This window comes from Lutjanus erythropterus, chromosome 12 (assembly GCF_056507025.1).
Source record: "Lutjanus erythropterus isolate fLutEry1 chromosome 12, fLutEry1.hap2, whole genome shotgun sequence".
Classification (NCBI taxonomy): Eukaryota; Metazoa; Chordata; class Actinopteri; order Lutjaniformes; family Lutjanidae; genus Lutjanus; species Lutjanus erythropterus.
The window spans coordinates 34,970,990-34,990,226 of NC_139328.1; the positions used below are offsets into that span (position 1 = coordinate 34,970,990).

The 19,237-nt window shown below is 39.8% G+C and overlaps 1 protein-coding gene across 1 annotated transcript; it reads right to left on the reverse strand.

Annotated features, from left to right (window-relative positions):
- Nucleotides 1-281: 281 nt before the first annotated feature.
- olfml2bb (olfactomedin-like 2Bb) lies at nucleotides 282-19,057 on the reverse strand. The gene is made up of 9 exons (XM_084732112.1): nucleotides 18,389-19,057; nucleotides 15,800-16,072; nucleotides 13,997-14,104; nucleotides 8,091-8,255; nucleotides 7,779-8,007; nucleotides 4,362-4,805; nucleotides 4,047-4,223; nucleotides 2,812-3,008; nucleotides 282-1,010 (listed from the first exon to the last, which is right to left on the reverse strand). The coding sequence occupies exons 1-9, from the start codon at nucleotides 18,647-18,649 to the stop codon at nucleotides 621-623; spliced, it is 2,244 nt and encodes a 747-aa protein (XP_084588238.1). The 5' UTR covers nucleotides 18,650-19,057; the 3' UTR covers nucleotides 282-620.
- Nucleotides 19,058-19,237: the final 180 nt, after the last annotated feature.

The following is a 19,237-nucleotide window of genomic DNA, read 5'->3' on the forward strand; positions in this document are numbered from 1 at the left end:
AAAGCTGAGACAGTAACCCTGTGATTAAATCATAAATGTCATTGTGTAAAGCATTACAAAACTTCTCCATTATTGTATAGAACTTAATGAGAGAAGAAGTGTATTTGTCCACAACCTCAAATGCTGGAAGTAAATTTTCTTGAAGAATGGGATTAACAACAGGGTAATTTGTGTCTGGTTAAACATGGACAGTTGTATACTTGCATTGCATACTCAATCCCCCAGTGATTTTTCCACCAAAGTCTACACATGCAAGAAGAACAGGCATACATAACTTTTCATAAATATGAGGGAAGTTTCCATTCGGAGAACCAGAGTAAGATGTGTACATGTGTATTTACATTCATTCATATGACCCCTGGGGTTTAGTCCTTTTCCAAATGTGAATATGTTTCCACTTGTTTTCTGACTTCTCCTGTGAGTTAAGTGCTGCTCTTGTTGGTTAAGACTTTGGTGTGAGAGGAAAAGCAGCAACTGAGGTCCACATAAAAACACATTCACTCAGACTGATCCACAGTCAGTTAGAAAGAAAATATCTGTTCAGTTCTGGTCGCATTTCTTCAGCTGTCAGCGTTGCTATGACTTCTGTCATTCTGATCATCATTTCTTCCATCTTTGTGCTAATAAGCAAAGATGACATCGTACATCATCTGATGTCCATCGTCCCACGCGTACAGCTTCTTGTCCAGTGGGCAGTAAGCCAGCTGGGAAGTGTGTGAGTGCATGTTCGTGAACGCCAGGCTCGGCACGGTGTGCGTGAACGTGTGCGTGTCGAAGGCGTACGTCACGTTAGCGTAGTGACGCTCCAAGCTGTCCACTGCGTAAAGCACGCCGCAAACCAGGAAGCTGTTTCCGTAGCGACCGCGGCGAAGACCTGTGCGGAAGGTCCGTACTGGCTGCAGGTCTCGGGGGTGGAGGTGGATGAGCAGGATTACCTCCTGATGGAAGCCCTCTGTGTCCAGAGCCGGGTAGAGCAGCCACAGGCCGGACTCATCCACAGCAAACTCCACCTGGAAAAATGACATGTTACAGAGGGGCAAATATCTCAAACTATAAAATACATCCATATATAAAGTTATTATTATATTTGTGCCTTTTGTACAATTTTTTCTAGCAGAATGTCCTTCATAACATAACAAACCATATCCCAGTATATCTCAATTTTTGGACATCTCCAAAATATCTATATATGTATGGTCTGCAGACACATGACTTTTGGACATACTTTTGGTTCACTCTCAACACTCTCATTTGTGTTGTTTTTGTCCCACAGCAGCTGTTTATTTCTATTATGCAAAATTTAAAAAGTATATACAAAAAAAAGGCAAACTGCAGAGAGAAAAAGACCCAGAGGGCTTATTTGAAGCCTTCATCTATATAAAATACAGAAACCACACAATACAAAAACAATAACTTAGTGAAAACTTCACCACAAATTAATTTCGGTCTGTGTCCACTGGATGTATAAATAAGCAGATGTTAAGTCCTACATACTGACTTAAAGGTTGGGTGCTCTATTCTAAATATTGTTTATGTTTCAACTCAAACAAATCTTCCTCCACCGCTCCTTCAGGAGATCCTTTCGCTCCCCCTCTGCCCACCCTCGGCCTGCACGCAGCCACCAACGTGACCTGTCGCTAATTAGCTAGAGTAATGTTTGTGTGGCTCGGGCTGAGACACTTTTTGTCAGGGGTGTGTAGAAACATCAGATTTTTTTTACCAGTTCTGGGGGGAGCTCGAGAGCTGTGAGGAGATATTTGCTGAATTTGATAAAAAAAAAGTGTTACTGGATTAGAATAGTTCACCCCACCTCTAAAAGGTGATGATGTTAGTTTTGTGTTCACAGCTTCTTGTCCTGCTCCAAAGTGGCCAAAAAACTGTTATAGCAGGCTTAAATCCTGCCTCTTAAATGAAAAGTTCCATATTTTGGGAAATGAGAAGATCAATATCAAAATCATGATAAGGACATTGTTTGCCCAACTTAAATGAAAAGACACGAAACAGGCCTCACAATCTAACCCACTGTATCCCATAACCTAATGTGACTCCACCCTAACTACAATTTATTATTTAAGAAGGTGTGAATACTTTTTAATAATATTGTCATTACAGTGAGGCAGCCAGGTTTAGTGCCATCATGACTGTACAGAATATCATGCTAAAACCTGTGCTCACAAGCCGTGTCTGGCAGCCTGCACTGTAGCTGCACACTGCACAGAAGTACGGGGCCGATATTTGTAAAGAAATATTTACAGCACATAATGTCAGCTCAAATTGACATTTTTGTATTTCTGATGATGTTTTCATTAAATGGACAACATGTTAATAAGTGAGCTTCAGTGAGAGGTAAGTTTGAACAAGAGCTAGGCTAGCTGATACAGTCTTTATGCTAAGCTAAGCTAACAGCCTTCCAATTGCAACTCTATACTTATGTGAGAGTGGTATTGATCTTCTCATGTCACTCTTGGAAACAAGGCTAATAATAGTATTTCCCAGAATGCTTAACTAAGATTTTTTTTTTTATATATATATTTGAGCAAGAAGTAAATCCGGACATATTCTAGTTGCAAATATGAATTGAACTAAACAGAGAACAAAAGTCCAGAATCAGCTCCAGCAGTTGCTTCGTCTCTTCACTATTTGGCCTTTTGAACTCTTTAGTGATTTGCAGCGTTTTTCTTCCCTTCAGTGACCTTTTATGACCCCTTTGAAGTGTCCCCAGTGTATATTCCACCAGTAAATCCTCCCATGGAGTTTCACACACAGTGAAATCAGTTACCACACTTACATAAATTAAAGCATGGTTCTTACTTCACTTTGTGTCCTGTGAGCCTGCTCCTCCAGTAAAGCATCATGCAGTGTGGTCCAGGCAGCTACGTATCTGTGTCTCAGGTCGTATCTGATGACGTCCCTGCTGAAGGCGCGGTTGTAGTAGAAAGCTCCGTTATACACCACGTGGCCCGTTCCAGTAAAACTGTAGGGCAGCTTGTATGAATTAGTCGCCTGACCTGAGCAGGAAGAACACACAGAAAACACACATGCAGCAGGTCAGGACCAGTGTAACTGTGACTCTATATCAAGGTATGATGCATTCATTATCCATAGAATATATTTTTCTAGTAATATTTAACTGGCCTTCTGCATTAAATAAACGGTACAGTAACTGTTACCTGTGACTGTAACACACTGACTAGGCTATGGCAGTTGCACTGATCTTGTTTCTTGGTTATATAAGATTCTTTGATGGGACTGCTCTAGACAGACAGGAAATGGGTGACAGAGTGGGGGGAAGACATGCAGCAAAAAGTCACAGGCTGGAGGACCGCCAAGGACTGAGGACGCCTCACTGAACAGGCCACCGGACGTCCCACTTGTAGAGTGCAAGACAAATTTTTGAAGACAGTTTCTGGTTTATCTGAATGAAAACTCAGTTTGACTCCAAATAGAACTGAGAGCAAGATGATCCAAATGGACCAGAAGAAAAGGGAGTGTATCTATGTTCTCAGAATCCCAAGTTCCCAATGTCCTATGTTCCTATGTTCCCAGGGTCCTATGTTCCCAGGGTCTTATGTTTCTAGGGTCCTAAGTTTCCATGGTCCTAACTTAACAGGGTCCTACGTTCCAAAGGCCCTAAGTTCCCAAGTTCGCAAGGTCCTATATTCCCAGGGTCCTATGTCGTATGCAAACCCCTAAACCTACTCCTAACTCCAACCCATTATGTGCAGTGACCCTGGGAACATAGGTGCTTGGTATCGGACCCTAAGAACATAGGAATGACCCCAAAGAAAACTGGACGCAATGAAAATTAATCAGTAGCTCAGGCAGATTTGTCTCAAGAAAAAGTAGTTGAATGATTCATAAGCAGAGTTGAAAAGATTCCAGCCTGCAAACTGCAATTACAAATCGTTCAGTCATGTCATGTTACCAGCAGCAAAAGATGCTCTAAACTGTGAAAAAGTCGACATGGTCTAATGTCTTGGCATTGTTGAAAATAATTTATGGGTTAATTCCTCCTTCACAAACACACACAAAAACAAGTCCAGTACCTGATTTGAAGGCGTCCATGTCTCGAAATTCATGGAGGATGCTGCCATAGTGACCGTTGGTAAGGTAGATGACGTTGCCATGGCCGCGAGCATCTCTCATCCAGGCTCCATCACTTAGCCCATAAATGTTGTGCTGGACGGGTTCAGAGATGCTGGCCACAGTGTCCTTACACACTGCTGCAAGAACACACACCAGAAGCGATAATGTGAATGAAGACTATAATATGACCAGCATTTTCCAGTTATTTCAGTGTTAAAATCCTATAAAATGTGTGCTCACTACCAGACAAACTACTGTATTATATGTATCTCTACCAGGCTTTTTTGTGGTCTTTGGTTGGTCAGCGGGGCTCTCCGTCCAGCTGAGTCGACTCCTGGGTCCTGGCTGAGGTGCTGCTGTGGGAACTGCATCAATTTGTGGCTGTATATTGGTATCTGATGATGAGACGGTATGCTGATTGGTAGGCTGAGTAGTAGTTGTAGTTTTTTGGGAGGTAGTTGTCTGTTTGGTTGTTGTTGGTGTTGGAGTTGTTGTTGGGATGTTAGTAGTTAGTTCAGTTGTTGGTTTGATGGTGGTGGGAGCTGGTTTGGTTGTAGTTGTGGTTGTAGTTTGTTTTCTGGTAGTCAGGGGAGCTGTCGGTGGCTGGGTGGGTGCAGGCTTGCTCTGTGTCCTTAATAGATCCGTCTTAACAGTGGTTGAAGGTCCTAGGAACTGGTCAGAGATCAGTAAGTCCACTGAAGCATCTGCAGTTTGAGTCACTATAAAAGAAGGAAAGTTACAGAGTGAAGAAGACAGTTTTATGTTGATTTAGACAGTATCTGCCTGCTAAAACTGTCAGTTTGAACTGGCATTAGGCCTTTTTTAAAATTATGAGACTGTCACATCCTTTTTCGGGTACAAATGTTGCTTTGATAATTCAAGATCTGCAGGGAACTAGGGTTAGTAAATCATATATTTATGAGAAGATCCTATTGTTGAATGATAGTCCATGTCCACACTTCCCATTCACGGACTCATGCTCCTGTGGACATGCATCATGAGATCGCCAAGACTTGATACTACTATCGTTAGGAGGTTATGGATTTACTAAATCCAGAATTGGAACATATCCATAACCTTAAAGTGTCTATAAACAGTGTTTTTATGTTAACAATGAATCACGTGACCAGTTTTACGTTAACAGGGTCAGCCATAGTGATGAACCTACAGAGATGTATCGCCCAACTATTAGTCTCAACTTTTGGTCTCAAAGAATTTTAATGTCTTTCAGACCATTGTTTTGGTTCTATGGCCCGCAACTTTGCTGTCCTTTCAGGCAGCTCCTTTCAGTGAAAGAGCTCTAATAAACCCACTGCTCAACATCAAACAGCAGACAGACACATTTTACAGCTAGCTGGTGAAGATAGGGGAGCAATTAGCTGCTAAAGAGCCAGATATCTGCCTTAGGAGTTGGTGGCCTCTGAGCTAAAAGAGAGTGGACACAGAATGATTCCAAAGAAATGCTAATGCTGCTTTGTATGCTTTGTTTTCTAGCAAGTTTAGATGATAATATGTTTATATTACATTCACTGCTTGTTTCCACTGCCCCCAAGAGGGAAAAAAACATTTCAAGCCACTATGTGTAGAATTTAAAAATGATCACCTGCCAGGGGTTCCATCAAAAATCACACTTTCCACTGAGTATGTACTAGTGATGCACAGGTCGACCCACAACCCGCTGACCAGTTCAGGTCGACTTATTAGAAAATATCATATTGGGGCAGGTGGGTGATAAAGCAACATTGCATTATGTTCCTCATAAGTTAACAACGCGTGCAATAGTCTACCTTCTCTACCCCTCTCTCTATGTCTTTCTCAAACACATACATGCTCAGCTGGTTCATTATAATATGTTAAATCCTGGAACTCTGCACTCTATTCTTTTTCAACACAGTGCAACTAAAAACCAGGCTAAAAATACAGCACAGACTACAAATGTAGGCTACAGAGAGAAAAGGAGAGACAGAGTTTATATCTGTAATGAAGGGTTACTTGTTTTGCTGCTATTCAACAATAAAGAACACCGTTTGGAACAATTCATTTGTTTACTTAGCCTCTACCCACTACTGTGGGTGGGGGAGAAAGAGAGCTCTGACAGTTTCTCTCTTCCCAGCAGCAGGATCAGCTGCTCAGTGCTGACAATTGTGCTACTACAGTATAATGAGTAAAGGTGGAGGTTTTGGGTGGTTGATTAATGCATGTTATTTCAGCTCGGGCATGTGTGGGCATTAAAAAACCCTGACCCATCCATCACTAGTATGTACCAACATACAGCAAGTAATAGTTAGAAATAGTTAGGTTATTTTCTAATACAACCCCAATTCCAAAAAAGTTGGGACATTGTGTAAAATGTAAATTAAAACAAAATGCAATAATTTGCAAGTCCTTTCCAACCTATATTCAGCTGAGTATAGACAAAATATTTAATGTTCAAACTGATAAACTTTATTGGTTTTTGAATGTGACGTCTGCAACATGTTCAGAAAACGTTGGGACAGGAGCAACAAAAGTCTTCAGAGAATATGGAGACATCTCTGCACATAAGGAGCAAGACAAGAAAACCAACATTTAATGACCTGTGACCCCTCAGGCAGCACTGCATTAAAACTGACTTGATTCTATAAAATATTTACTACATGGGCTCAGGAACACTTTGGAAAACCGTTGCCAGTAAACACTGCAAGTTAAGAGTCTACCCTGCAAAGAGAAAGACATTTATCAAAAACATCCAGAAACACTGCAGACTTCTCTGGACCTGAGCTCATCTGACATGGACTGACACAAAGTGGAAAAGTCTGCCGTGGTCTGACGAGTCCACATTTCAGATTGTTTTCATAAATCATGGACGTCGTGTCCTCAAGGCTAAAGAGGAAAATCACCATCCACTAACCAACTACAACTTACAACGCATGTAGCGCTATGAAGGCTCTGGGAAACGGGGCCCTGACTGTTACCGGCGCAAACTTCAAAAGACAGCAGCTGTGATGGCATGGGGGTGTGTTAGTGCCAATGGCATCATGGGTAAATGTCATATCTGTGAAGACCCCATTAATGTTGAAAGGTACATACAGGTTTTGGAGCAACATATGCTGCCATCCCTGATGTCTTTCTCAGAGAAGTTCCTGCTTATTTCAGCAAGATGATGCCAAGACACATTGTGGACGTGTTCCAACAGCGTGTCTTCATAGTAAAAGAGTTCAGGTACTGGACTGACCTGCCTGCAGTCCAGATCTGTCTCCCACTGAACATGTGTGGTGCATTATGAAGCACAAAATATGACAACAGAGACCCTGAACTGTTGAGCAGCTTAAGTCGTATATCAAGCAAGAATGAGAAAAAATTTCACTTTCAAAACTTTGAAACTTCTAACAACAATTTGCATCCTCTGTCCCTACATACATGTTGCAGGAATCTAATGCAGAATGAGTGTATCTTTACAAAAAACAATAACAGTTTGAACATTAAATATCTTGTCATTGTAATGTATGTAACCGAATATAGGTCAAAAGTGATTTGCATTCTGTTTTTATTTATGTTTTACACAACATCCCAACTTTTTTGGAATTTGGGTTGCATATTTAAATAAAAAAATACATATTTAGGGTATTTCCAGTGATTGACCACAGAAGAAGAATACTTTTTCAACATAATGTGACATAAAAGCAGCATTATTAGTCATAAATGAGACTTACTGCTCTTTCCTTTCGTTTTCTCATCCTCTTCCTCCTCTTTGTAGCTCTCCTCCTCTGCCTTGTAAAAGGTCACTCCCCTGATGACCATGCTGTTCTTGTCTTTGATTGGCTGCTTTGGCTCTGTCTTGTCTTTGACTGGCTTCTGAGTTGCTGTCTTATTCTTGGTTGGCTGTTGTTGTTCCACGCCATCTTGCTGTTGGTACTTCTTCATCTGACCTTCATAATTTTTCTGCAACATGACAAGAACATTTCTGTAGTTTTTCTTTTGGAAACAGTAAGGCAGTCTTCAGACACATTTTCAGACAATAGTACCTGCTTGTTAGCGTAGGCAGCTGCTCCACTTTTCGGCCCCGCACGTTCCAAATCATTCACTTTCTTTTTTTTCTGCAGGGCCTTCTTCTCTTTCTCCTTTTCTTTGGCTCTTTCCTTAGCTCGCTCTTTCTCTCTTGCTCTTTCAGTAAAATTTCCAGCAAAAGCCTGGAGTGCACAGACAGGATGACAGAGCACATACAGTCCTTACTAAGCGTGATTCACAAAGACACCAGAATCCACTTAAAGAATATACAAACTGGTGACAAATAAAAATAAAAACCTGAATGAATTAGTTGAGAAATATAACAGTACAGGAAACGTGGTCACTGAGTGGTCTGATGAATATGAAAATGATATGTCATTACCATCACCGGATCTCAACCCAGCTGAACACCCACAGGACTTTTAGATGTTAAGTTGAATGTTTGAGCTTACAAAGTTTGACCACAAAGACGCTATTCAGTGTTTTTTTATATTTTCTACTTTTAGAGTTTGAAATGAGGAAATGCTAAGAGGAATTTTTAGTCTGCATAAATGTTAAATGCCCAAAAACCTATACCGTAGGGTTTTGATTGCACCTAGCTAATGAAGGAGGCAACTGTTCTTCCACAAAACAAAGTATTAGCATAATGTTTTTGACAGGAAGCCTGAGGGTTCATGGTAAAAATGATTGTAATGAGTAAAGCTGGGACCAGTCTGATCCAGTATTGGTATCAGAGTCCGATACTGATGTAATTCACTCATTGGTTATGAAACTAATTATTAATTATTATAATAATCATTAATTCACAAATCAATCCATGTGTTTCCTCTACCATTGTCTTGGTTCCATTTGACAGTTAATGCTGGTTATCAGTAACATGTCACAGTAAAGAGCTGAGAGCCAATTGATGACTCCTGATCTCGAACCCCCCAAAGTAGATGTCTGAGGGTCTGAGTGTCTGAGGGGACACAATGGATGTGGATTCCTTAGTCTCTTATTTTTATGAGGTACACATTTTATGCCAAGTAGCGCAAAAAGCAGCCTTCACACCAACTGTATACTACTATGCAACACAGAACACAAACACTGACACACAATCGCAAAATACAGCTGGTGTGAAGGAACGAACGTACGAGCTACTTCATTCTAATCGAGCTACAAAATAACAGGTAACATAAATCACCATGTTCTGAAAAAAAAAATGTTACGAACACTAACAAAAAGTAACACTTTCAACATTTTTGGAACATAAAATAGCAAACTTAACAATTTATTCAACAAGGCATGATGGGAAATGGGAGCCATCTTTCAAGATGAGCCAGGCCTGCGCAGAATCGATCACCAGCAATCGCTGCACAATGTATGCTGGTTTGTGTCCGAGATGATGGTATAAACTAATGTATAAAACTGTATAAAAGTTGTACAAACTAATAATTTTCTGCATAACTGTAATATTTTATGGTGGATATATTAGTCTTATGTTCTGCAATGAAGCATATATTTTGTGCGTGGTAATAATAATAAAAGTTATATATATGACTTATCAAACCAACAGTTACAAAGTGCTTTACAAGACAGATAAAACAACAGAGGATCATGGGACAGTAGAGGGATCTCTCCTATTTCAACTTCAATCAGCGTCTAACAACACACTTTATTTCTTCAGCTATGAATGTGGTCTGCAGATTATCCTACAGGTGAACTAACGGGATGTTACAGTCATTTCCTGTGTATTCTCTGAAGCCTGCCGGAAACTGTCCGACTTGACCGCAGCTTTTTGTCACTGCTTCCTGCTGCGACCGCCTGATCTTGTCTACTTTCCAGGTGAGTCCAAGACTCTGGAGCATGAAGTTAGCAACATAAACACTAAACTCGCTCACCTCTCTCTCTGCCTGTATGTGAACAGTCCCGGTATCTGTTATGTACGGGTATCAGAAGAAAATTCAGGTATCTGAACTGGATAAAAGTGGATCGGTACATCACTATCAATAAGACTGACCACACAACAGATATGAGAGGATACTCATTAAGGCTGCACAAGTCATGTTGTGTTTATTCAGTTATGATCAGTTTTGCATTACAATTTTCATGTTCACTGAAAAGAAGCCCTGTTAAAATCATGATGATGTGATATTTATTGTGGTCTGAACCAAACAAACATGTTTTCTTTTATCTGAAGAACAACATTTAGGCCAGGTCGCCTCTGCAGCTCTACAGTACCTCATTATAATGCTGGTTTCTAACACATTTTTCCTTTTTTGGTTCTGGTTCTGCGATTTGGATATTGCACTTGGCCATGATGTGATTTTATTGTGATTGCAATTAATTGTGCAGCCCTAATGCCCATCACTCTCTCTTCTGTTCCTTGATTTGTATGCAGTAATTACTTTTAATCAGTGGTGGACAGTAACAAAGTACATTTACTTGAGTACTGTACTTAAGTACATTTTTTGAGTATCTGTACTTTACTTGAGTATTTGTTTTTTTGGAAACTTCTGACTTTCACTCCACTACATTTCAAAGACAGATATTGTACTTTTGACTTCACTACATTTCTAGGAAGGTTGTTGTTACTTTTCGACTAAGCTTTGAAGTCAGCTGTTGGTGTTTTTTCTTTTCTAAAATGCAATTGGTCACATGCTGTGTTCCTCACAGAAGGAAACCAATCACAGTAGCTCCTCTCAAATGGGACTGATGTAAAAGCAGAAATACGTCCAGACGCACTAACAAGAACACGCAAACTCTCCCTCTTTCATTCAAACAAAAAGTGGTAATGGTGACAGCAGGAGAAAGACTAAATTAAATCTCAAGATGTTATTATAATTATTCATTATTCCAGGTAGCTTTTAACATTTGATTGTTTTTATACATACTTTTATTTTATATATACTGCCTCTGAGGACAGAAAGAAATCTCAGTTATTTAACAGACTTGTAGAACTCCTTACAGTTAGCTTCAATATAATGTTATCATGTGATTTTAATACAGTTACATCAGAAAATGACAATAACTGTCCTTTTTGTTTTTGATTGTATTTCTATGTTGAAGTTTTTATAGGTGTTTCTATAGACTTTGTGTAGCAGAGTGGTTCTACAAGCAGGTCAGTGCATCATTAGATGGTTTCAGAGTTACAAGCTTCTGTAAATGCATCATGAAAACAATACAGCATGTATTGATATTAGAAAATTTACTTTATAATTTGTACTTGTGAATACTTAAGTATTTTTAAAAGCAAGTACTCTAGTACTTTAACTCAATTTAACTGTCCATAACCACATATCCTGGAAGGGTCACGGGGGGCTGGAGTCTATCCCAGCTGGGTACACCCTGGACAAATCGCCACATAGAGACAACCAATCACATTCACACCTGAACAATTTAGAGTCAACAATTAACCTATATGAACTCAGGACCTTTTTGCTGTGTGGCAGCAGTGCTAACCACTGCAGCACCGACATAATATAAAGTATTTTGTTTAAAACAGATATTATAAATCCAGTAGAACCCTGATGTCCAATGTGCTGCCTCATTTGAAGAAATTAAACAACTTGATATGTTAATCTTTTAGAGGAGCATCTTCCTCTGCAAACACTTTACTCCAATTTCTTAAACAGTCAACAAGTCATTTATCCTTTTTTATTACTTTTTCCATTATCTATTATGTAGTGTGTAAGTATCTTTTAGAGCTCTGGTCTCTGGCTGAAGGAAAGCCTGAAAACTTCCATTTACTGTGTACTGTAACACCCTGTGGCATTCTTCCTAATGGAAAGCAGATTTTTTTCAAGTGAGTTTGGAGTTACATTCCCTGCACGCAAGACTGGGACCTGTACGTCTCCAGGACTCTGAGGCGAGTCAAGCAGGAAAGATTGTGGCCGACCTCTCCCACCCTGGACATAAACTCTCTCAAACACTCCCCTCCGGCAGGAGGCTGCGGTCCATCAGGACCAAAACCTCACGCCACAAAAAAACACTCTCTTCCTGACTGCAGCTGGCCTCAACAACAAAGCCCCAGACCCTCACTGACACTGGACTGTTCACACCTATTATTACAGGCATCCTGGGTGAGCCCATCACAGCTGGACAGCTCTGTGTTCAGGTGTGAATGCAGCCAAGATGCATTGAGGACGCACTGAGATGTGATCACTCAGATCACACTCGGAGACGCTCTGGGCAGCTTGTGACCACGTTCTTTCAGCAGTGTGTACGCAGTGTGTCCTGGGCCACATTGTAGAACCACCTACCCAACTGACAGCCTGTAAATCCACAAGAAACATCTGTCTAATTTCCATTTGGTTTGCTGTAATGCAAATTACTAATGAGCTGTTTGTGAGCACAGTAACCGTAACATCCCCAGACTCCCTTTAAAAAACTGCAATTTTGAGAGTTGTCGAGTGAGGAGAAGCTTAACAAACTTTGTGAAACAAAACATTTAATTGTTTCTTTCCTTGTAAAAAAAAAAAAAAAGAAACCACTGGGCTTCATTGGGCACTGGGTAAGAACATTTTTTAGTCTTCTCTTAAATTTATCTTACTTTTTTCACCACGAAGGACTCATAAGAACATGCCAAACACTCTCAACTTCAGATACCTGTGTAAATGATCCACCTGTGCGTATTTGAGCGCATGTGCATAAGACTTGAAAATTAGCATAATTAACACCCCAATAATACCATATAAGGATGTGCTTCCTGTCCTATATGTTAGGAAATGTTCATTCATAAAAAAAATGGCATCAAAGAGTAGAAAGGAGAACTTTACGAGTTTGGAGTTTGACATCCTGCTTTCAGAGATACATGAAGAAAACTCTGTCATTTTAACAGCGTCAGCGGGAGACCTGCTACAGCAAAGACATAAGAAAACCAAGTGCTGTTAATGCCACGTTACCTGAGCGTCAGACTGTCACTGAAAAAAAAGAAGGAATATCTCGATACGATCGATGACTGCAGAGGGAGGAGAGGGTCAGAGGGAAGTTTTCATCATGGAGACAGAGGACAGAATAAGTGAGGATGTTCACTTGGACAGCAGCAGGTACTCCTGTCAAAGGTGTGTTTACCTGTCAGCATTTAGCAGCTGTTTGAACACTCTGTTTCAACTAATTTCACCATTTACACAAAATTTATAAAAGAAGACAACATTTTTACACTAAACATGCACAGTTTTACAAATACAGAAACTAGTAACCAATAAAGCAGAAAATGCCCAGACTTTCTTGGAAAATTTCACAGTGTTGTGAGTTGCTATAAATTCAGCAAAAGTTATATATGGATTTATTTATTTATTTGTGTAAAACACCACCACCATGGACACTACATGCTGTAAACTCTCCCTTTATGACTCGACATGTTACATTACTGCAGTGGTTCTCCAAACTCTTTCTGGAATGCACCCCTTCAGAAGCTGAAAAAAGTTCACTCCCCCCTCCCCACCACTCTTGTCTGTTTACTTTCCCTGCATAAATCCTATTCATTCAACTTTGTTTCACTCTATATTCCTCCCCTGGCCATCCACGCCCCCCTGCAGTGGCTCCATGCCACCCAAGGGGGACCCGCCCCCAAATTTTGGGACCACTGCATTAACACCAATATTCTTACACTTAGATTTCTATTTTTTATATCTAAGATTCTTGTGATTGTGGTAACTGTTTGCTTTTCTTTTCTCTCACTATATTTATTTTGACTGTCATGCACCAAAATACCAGACACACTCCCTGTATGTAAAAACCTACTTGGCAGTAAACGTGTCTCTGACTGTGATTACGTAACCTCGATGTGGTCGAAAACCCAGAGTCATACTTAAATGTATAGCAGATGTCCTGTGCGTGTGTGTGTGTGTGTGTGTGTGTGTGTGTGTGTGTGTGTGTGTGTGTGTGTGTGTGTGTGTGTGTGTGTGTGTGTGTGTGTGTGTGTGCGTGTGTGTATGCCCACCTTCTCCATGTTATCCACCCTGGTGAGCAGCTTGGTGGTGACAGAGTGCAGCTTCAGCAGGTCCATTCCATACAGAGAGCCCTCCAACATGTCAATGATGGTCGCCAGCTAAACAGGAAAAATCACAAGGATTAAAAAATGACAGAAAAATGAAAGAAGAATCCTTCATTATGGAAAATGTATTTACCTAAAGCTCAAACTCTAAACTACTTTAGAAATAATGGTAACACTTTACATTAAGTTGCTTGTAATAAGTGTTAAATAATGACGAAAAGGCCCTTAAAAGATGCTTACTAACACAAATGTGTTAATAAGACTATATAAGTGTTAATAATATCATAATAAACATATCTGTTGTCAGGTTAAAAGACATTCTAAAAAAAAGCCAAGAAACATAACAGTATATATAAACTGCTAGAGAATGTTGATAAAATCCTTATGAGTTTCTTATAATTGTTTATGATAGCATTACAAATACATTTATTTAGGTTAACTAATTTACCAATTATGTCACTGTTGAACCTTTACTAAGGTTTTGTTGTTGTTTTATTAAAGGGATAGGCAACAGTGTTGCAGAATCTCCCAAACAATGGAAGTGAATGGTGACCAGTTTTCAAATGTAAAAAAAAAACTACAAAATACAAACACAAAATGCCTCCATACTGATCGTTTGGTGTAATCCAAGTCTCCTAAAGCCCCAACATGCCAAGTTGACTAAAAAACTGTTATTTACACCATGTTTTCAGCCTGAATCTTCACTGTAGATCCTCAGCTTGGTGCCACGTTCATGTGCACATGAACACTGTCTGAACTGGGTGTGTGTGGTGTGACGATGCGCAAACAGCATGTCAGGACTTTTGGAGACTTTTGGATTATGCCAGACAAGTCGTATGGAGGCATTTTATGTTTTAATTCTGTTGTTTTTTTCTGTTTGAAAACTGATCATCATTCTCTTCCATTGTTTGGGAGATTTCCAACACTGTTTTCCTGTGAAACTCCAGCAGTGTTTTGTGGACTAAAAAACTAAACCTGACCTTCAATCAGCATGAGGATGAGTAGATAATGACTGAATTTTCATTTTTGGGTGAACTATCCCTTTCAGGTTTCTACATATTCATTATGCATTTCATGATGCGTTTATTAACTGTTAACTGTGCATGTTGGGAATACCTGATCTAAAGCGTGACCAGTTCTTATTTAGGTTAATTAATCCTTTATTATACACTTATTAACAGTTAACTATGCATTTTGGGGATGCCATATCATAACTGTGAAAAATGCTTATTGATGTTACTTGATCCTTTATTATGCACTTATTAACACTTACCCTTTTATTATTATTATTATTACCATTTTCTCTGCTTAGAACTCCTAATAAATGCATAATGAAGTATGTAGAAATCTTAATAAACAACAACAACAAAACATTAACAAAGGTTTAAAAATGTATAGTAGGTATGTTAGTTAAAATCAGTGTGTTTGTAATGCTATTATAAACAATTGTAAGAAAGTCATAAAGCTTTTTATTAACATTCTCAGCAGTCTACAAACTGTGAATACATTTCTTATATGCAGTATAAATGTCTTATAATGTAACAATAAACATGTTTACACCATTATTAACTCTTATATAGTCTTATTAACATATATTAACAATAATAAGCATCGTATAAGGGTCTTATTACCTATTAACTAACTAATATATAAGTGTTGCCAAAATAATTAATCCTCAAGAGCCAATAGAAAAACAGTGAAAGTATAAAGTTTGCACATATTGTGTGTGTGTGGTGTGTGTGTTTTTACCTTAATGTCATCTTTGCTGGCCTCCTGCAGTTTTTTAAACCTGTACTCTCCCTCACAGGGGTTGACAGCTGACGGCGGAGCCATGCAAACACACTTCTTGCAGTCTGTTCCCTTGGTTATCGTCTCCACAGTGTAAAAATGCTGGGACGCAGACGCCAGGTCGCCGTCAAGGATACGGCTGCAGTCGGAGCGCTTGATTGGTCGAACAACGCAGCGACACTCGCAGTCGGAGCCTGATGACACAGTCTTTACTTTGTCATAGTCACCCAGCAACTGAAAGAGAGGGAGTGATTAATCAATTATGACAACAGTTGACAACTAATTTACTTTCAGTTGACTAATCGATTAATCGATAATCATTGCAGCTCTACTATATAAAGCAAAAATACTTGAATAAAAACTAAATAAAGAGTAGCAGTGTGTGTGATGATTTGCAGCTGCAGCAGTGGTGAGCTGCCCAGGAAGGAGATAGCTTCAGGCGTTTACAAACAGGCACTTTTTTGGTTTGGAGCACTGAGGGATATTACATAACCAACCACCAGAGGGATGCAAACCATTGCCGTGGTGCACACACACACACACACGCACGCACACAACCATACACACAGACACACACATATACACACACACATATACACACACACACACACACACACACACACACACACACAGCTCTGGGTCTGATTTACCACGTCATTTAAGCTGAACTCACAAACTGAGGGTTTGGATTGTGTGTCAAGGAAAAATAAAGTACAGACCTAGTTTTGCAAGTAAAAGCTGATGTGTTTAACGCAATCACTTAATCTCATTTTCACACTGGAAATGAGAAATTTACAGTTAAAAAAAGCTCTGAATTCTCATGTGGTTTTCACTTGATGAAGTGGATGGAAAATCTTCCTGAGCCAACCACTGAAATCTGATCCGACTGTCAGCATATGAGATCAAGCGAGGTCTGCTGGAGAGAGGAAAATCTAGCAATTTAATGTTTCCCATCATTTTCAGGACTATCAGTTTTTGAGCCAGCACGGTCCATTCAGAAGTTCACTTCAACTAAAAACAACTTTCATGGGGAGGATTGTGTGAATAACACATTTTTAAAGTGGTTATTTTTGGAGCATGGCCAATACTGGATATTTGGAGCTGACGCTTAATGACTGGGGAGTAAAAAAGCCTGATATCAGTCTATCAGTCAATATTGCAATGATCCTTGAAATGTTATCAAACACCCAGGAAAAAGATATGTAATGGAGGCAGGATATTTTAGTTTGACAAAAAACTTTACTGTCCAAAGTGACATCAAGGCACTGAAACAGAAAAATTTCACTGGTGTTTTTAATAATTATAGATAAATAAAAATTAAAAAGAACAACAAAAAATATCTATATCTGCCTATGAAACAAAAATAAATAAATAAATAAATAAATAAATAAATAAAAACAACCTGCGTTATGTTGTGTAAAAACAATCGGCTAATATCAGACAATATTTATGCTGATACTGCGGGTGTCAAGATTCTCCAAATCCACGATTCAATTTGACCTTTGATTTTAAGGTCATAATTCAATTCCGATTTTTCAATTTAAACTTTACTGCCCTGACGGCTTTGCCATTGTTAGACCATCAAGTCTTAATTTGTAAAGACAAGGTTCAACATGTACATTTTTGGGTTTTTTATGTGCTTGTAGATTTCTGACCCACTTGCCCAAAGTCAATTTTTACTTGCCCCTGGACAAATAGCATGTTTATTAGCAGTTATCAAATCACAACAAAGACTAAAGTTAATTGTCATGGTTAACAGAGATATAACATGTCTAGAAATAGCGAAAAATGTCCATCCCGGTTTTTCAAAGTCCAAGTGATGTAGTTAAAAGTATTCTTTTGTCAGTCTAAAACCAAAGATATTCTGTTTAATATGATACTAAATGGAGAATAGCAGGAAATATCCATATTTGAAGTCCAGAAAACTGCTTTCTCTGCAATTTTTTGCATAAAAAATTACTTGAACTGTTTTAATTATTGATCACTTGCCCAGGCAGGCAGGTGAGTTTCTAGATTTGCTAGCCCAACATAGCACTTTACTTGATCCAAGCAAGTGGGCAATCCTACTGATGAGCACCAGAAAGATCAACAGGTCACTGGATTTATGCCCTGAATTTGAAATATTCTTCTTTAAAAAGATCTAGTTCTACGAAGTAATATATCATGTGTGATATGATATATTTGTTTTTCTTTGTCAGATGCTGGGTAAAATAAAGTGTAGTCTTTTTTTTTTTTCAAAAGCTTTCCTCCCTGTTGTTGAGGTCTGGAGGTTGGTGATGCTGATATAGACTGATATGGTTGTGGTAAATATCTGCAGATAATATCAGCCATCATATATCTGTCTGGCTCTGGTTATTTTACAGTGAGGGGTGCTGCTTAGTGTGTTGGATAAAGCCGAATTAAATAGTGTCTCTTTTTAATACACAACATCTGTGAAATATTTCCCGTACTGCATTTATGTGTTTGCTGTACGCAAGTTGTGATCAAACTACCAGTTTGTGTATGTAGTTTGGTGATGAGGAGATATAAAAGGGCGCACATTCCACTGACCTGGCTGATGATATTCTCTTGGTTGTCCAGTTCGTCCTCCAGAGGCTCGGCGGTGGGCTGCTGCTGCTGCTGCTGGACGCCCGCCTCTGCGCCCGCAGCAGGAGCCGCGGAGGGAGCATCCTCTCCCGGTGAGCTCAGGTCTGCTGCTTCGGTCCGCAGCATCTTCTCCAGCGAGGGCTTCGCCGTGCTGTTGAGCGCCTCCAGAGCATCAAGTCGGCTCACAGCCCAGCACAGGATGATCAACGAGAGTCTGAACCACATCTCTGCACAGAGGCAGCTGACAATGAACAGAAGACTGTCAGTAAATCAACTGACTCAGGTAATTATCAGGTACTTCAAGCCAAGACTGGCTCAGCAGGTCGCCCACGTATCCAACAGTCCAGCGGTTCTAAATCAAGTTTACTGAAAAATAACTGTCCACATTCACACTTAAAAACGACGATCCAGTGGTCTCCAAAAGCTCATTAACAACACCAGGACTCTGAGGGGTCGCTGGTCCAAGATGGACAGAGGACCCGTGCAGGCGGTTCAGTTAGTGAGGAAGAATGAATGAAGCATGAAGAAGAGGAGCGCTGGATCCATGCGACGTGTCGCCGGTGAATGAGCTGGGTGGCACCAAGAGAGGACACAGAGCTCCACACACACACACACACACACACACACAACACCGGCCCCGGTCCAAACCAGACTGACTGAGAGAGAGCGAGAGAGAGAGAGAGAGAGAGAGAGAGAGAGAGAGAGAGAGAGAGAGAGAGAGAGAGAATAAAAGCTCTTCATTTTCACTATCCTGCAGTGAGACACAGTCATCAAACCCTTAAAGGGATAGTTCACCCAAAAATGAAAATTCAG

Bases quoted from the DNA above. Each gene is read 5' to 3' on its own strand.
- olfml2bb (XM_084732112.1), bottom strand. From the start codon at position 18,649: ATGTGGTTCAGACTCTCGTTGATCATCCTGTGCTGGGCTGTGAGCCGA. The intron at 3,009-4,046 runs GTACTGGACTTG...CTTCCTGCTCAG, and splicing joins CATGGACGCCTTCAAATCAG to GTCAGGCGACTAATTCATAC. The intron at 1,011-2,811 runs GTAAGAACCATG...TCATTTTTCCAG, and splicing joins CTCACAGGACACAAAGTGAA to GTGGAGTTTGCTGTGGATGA.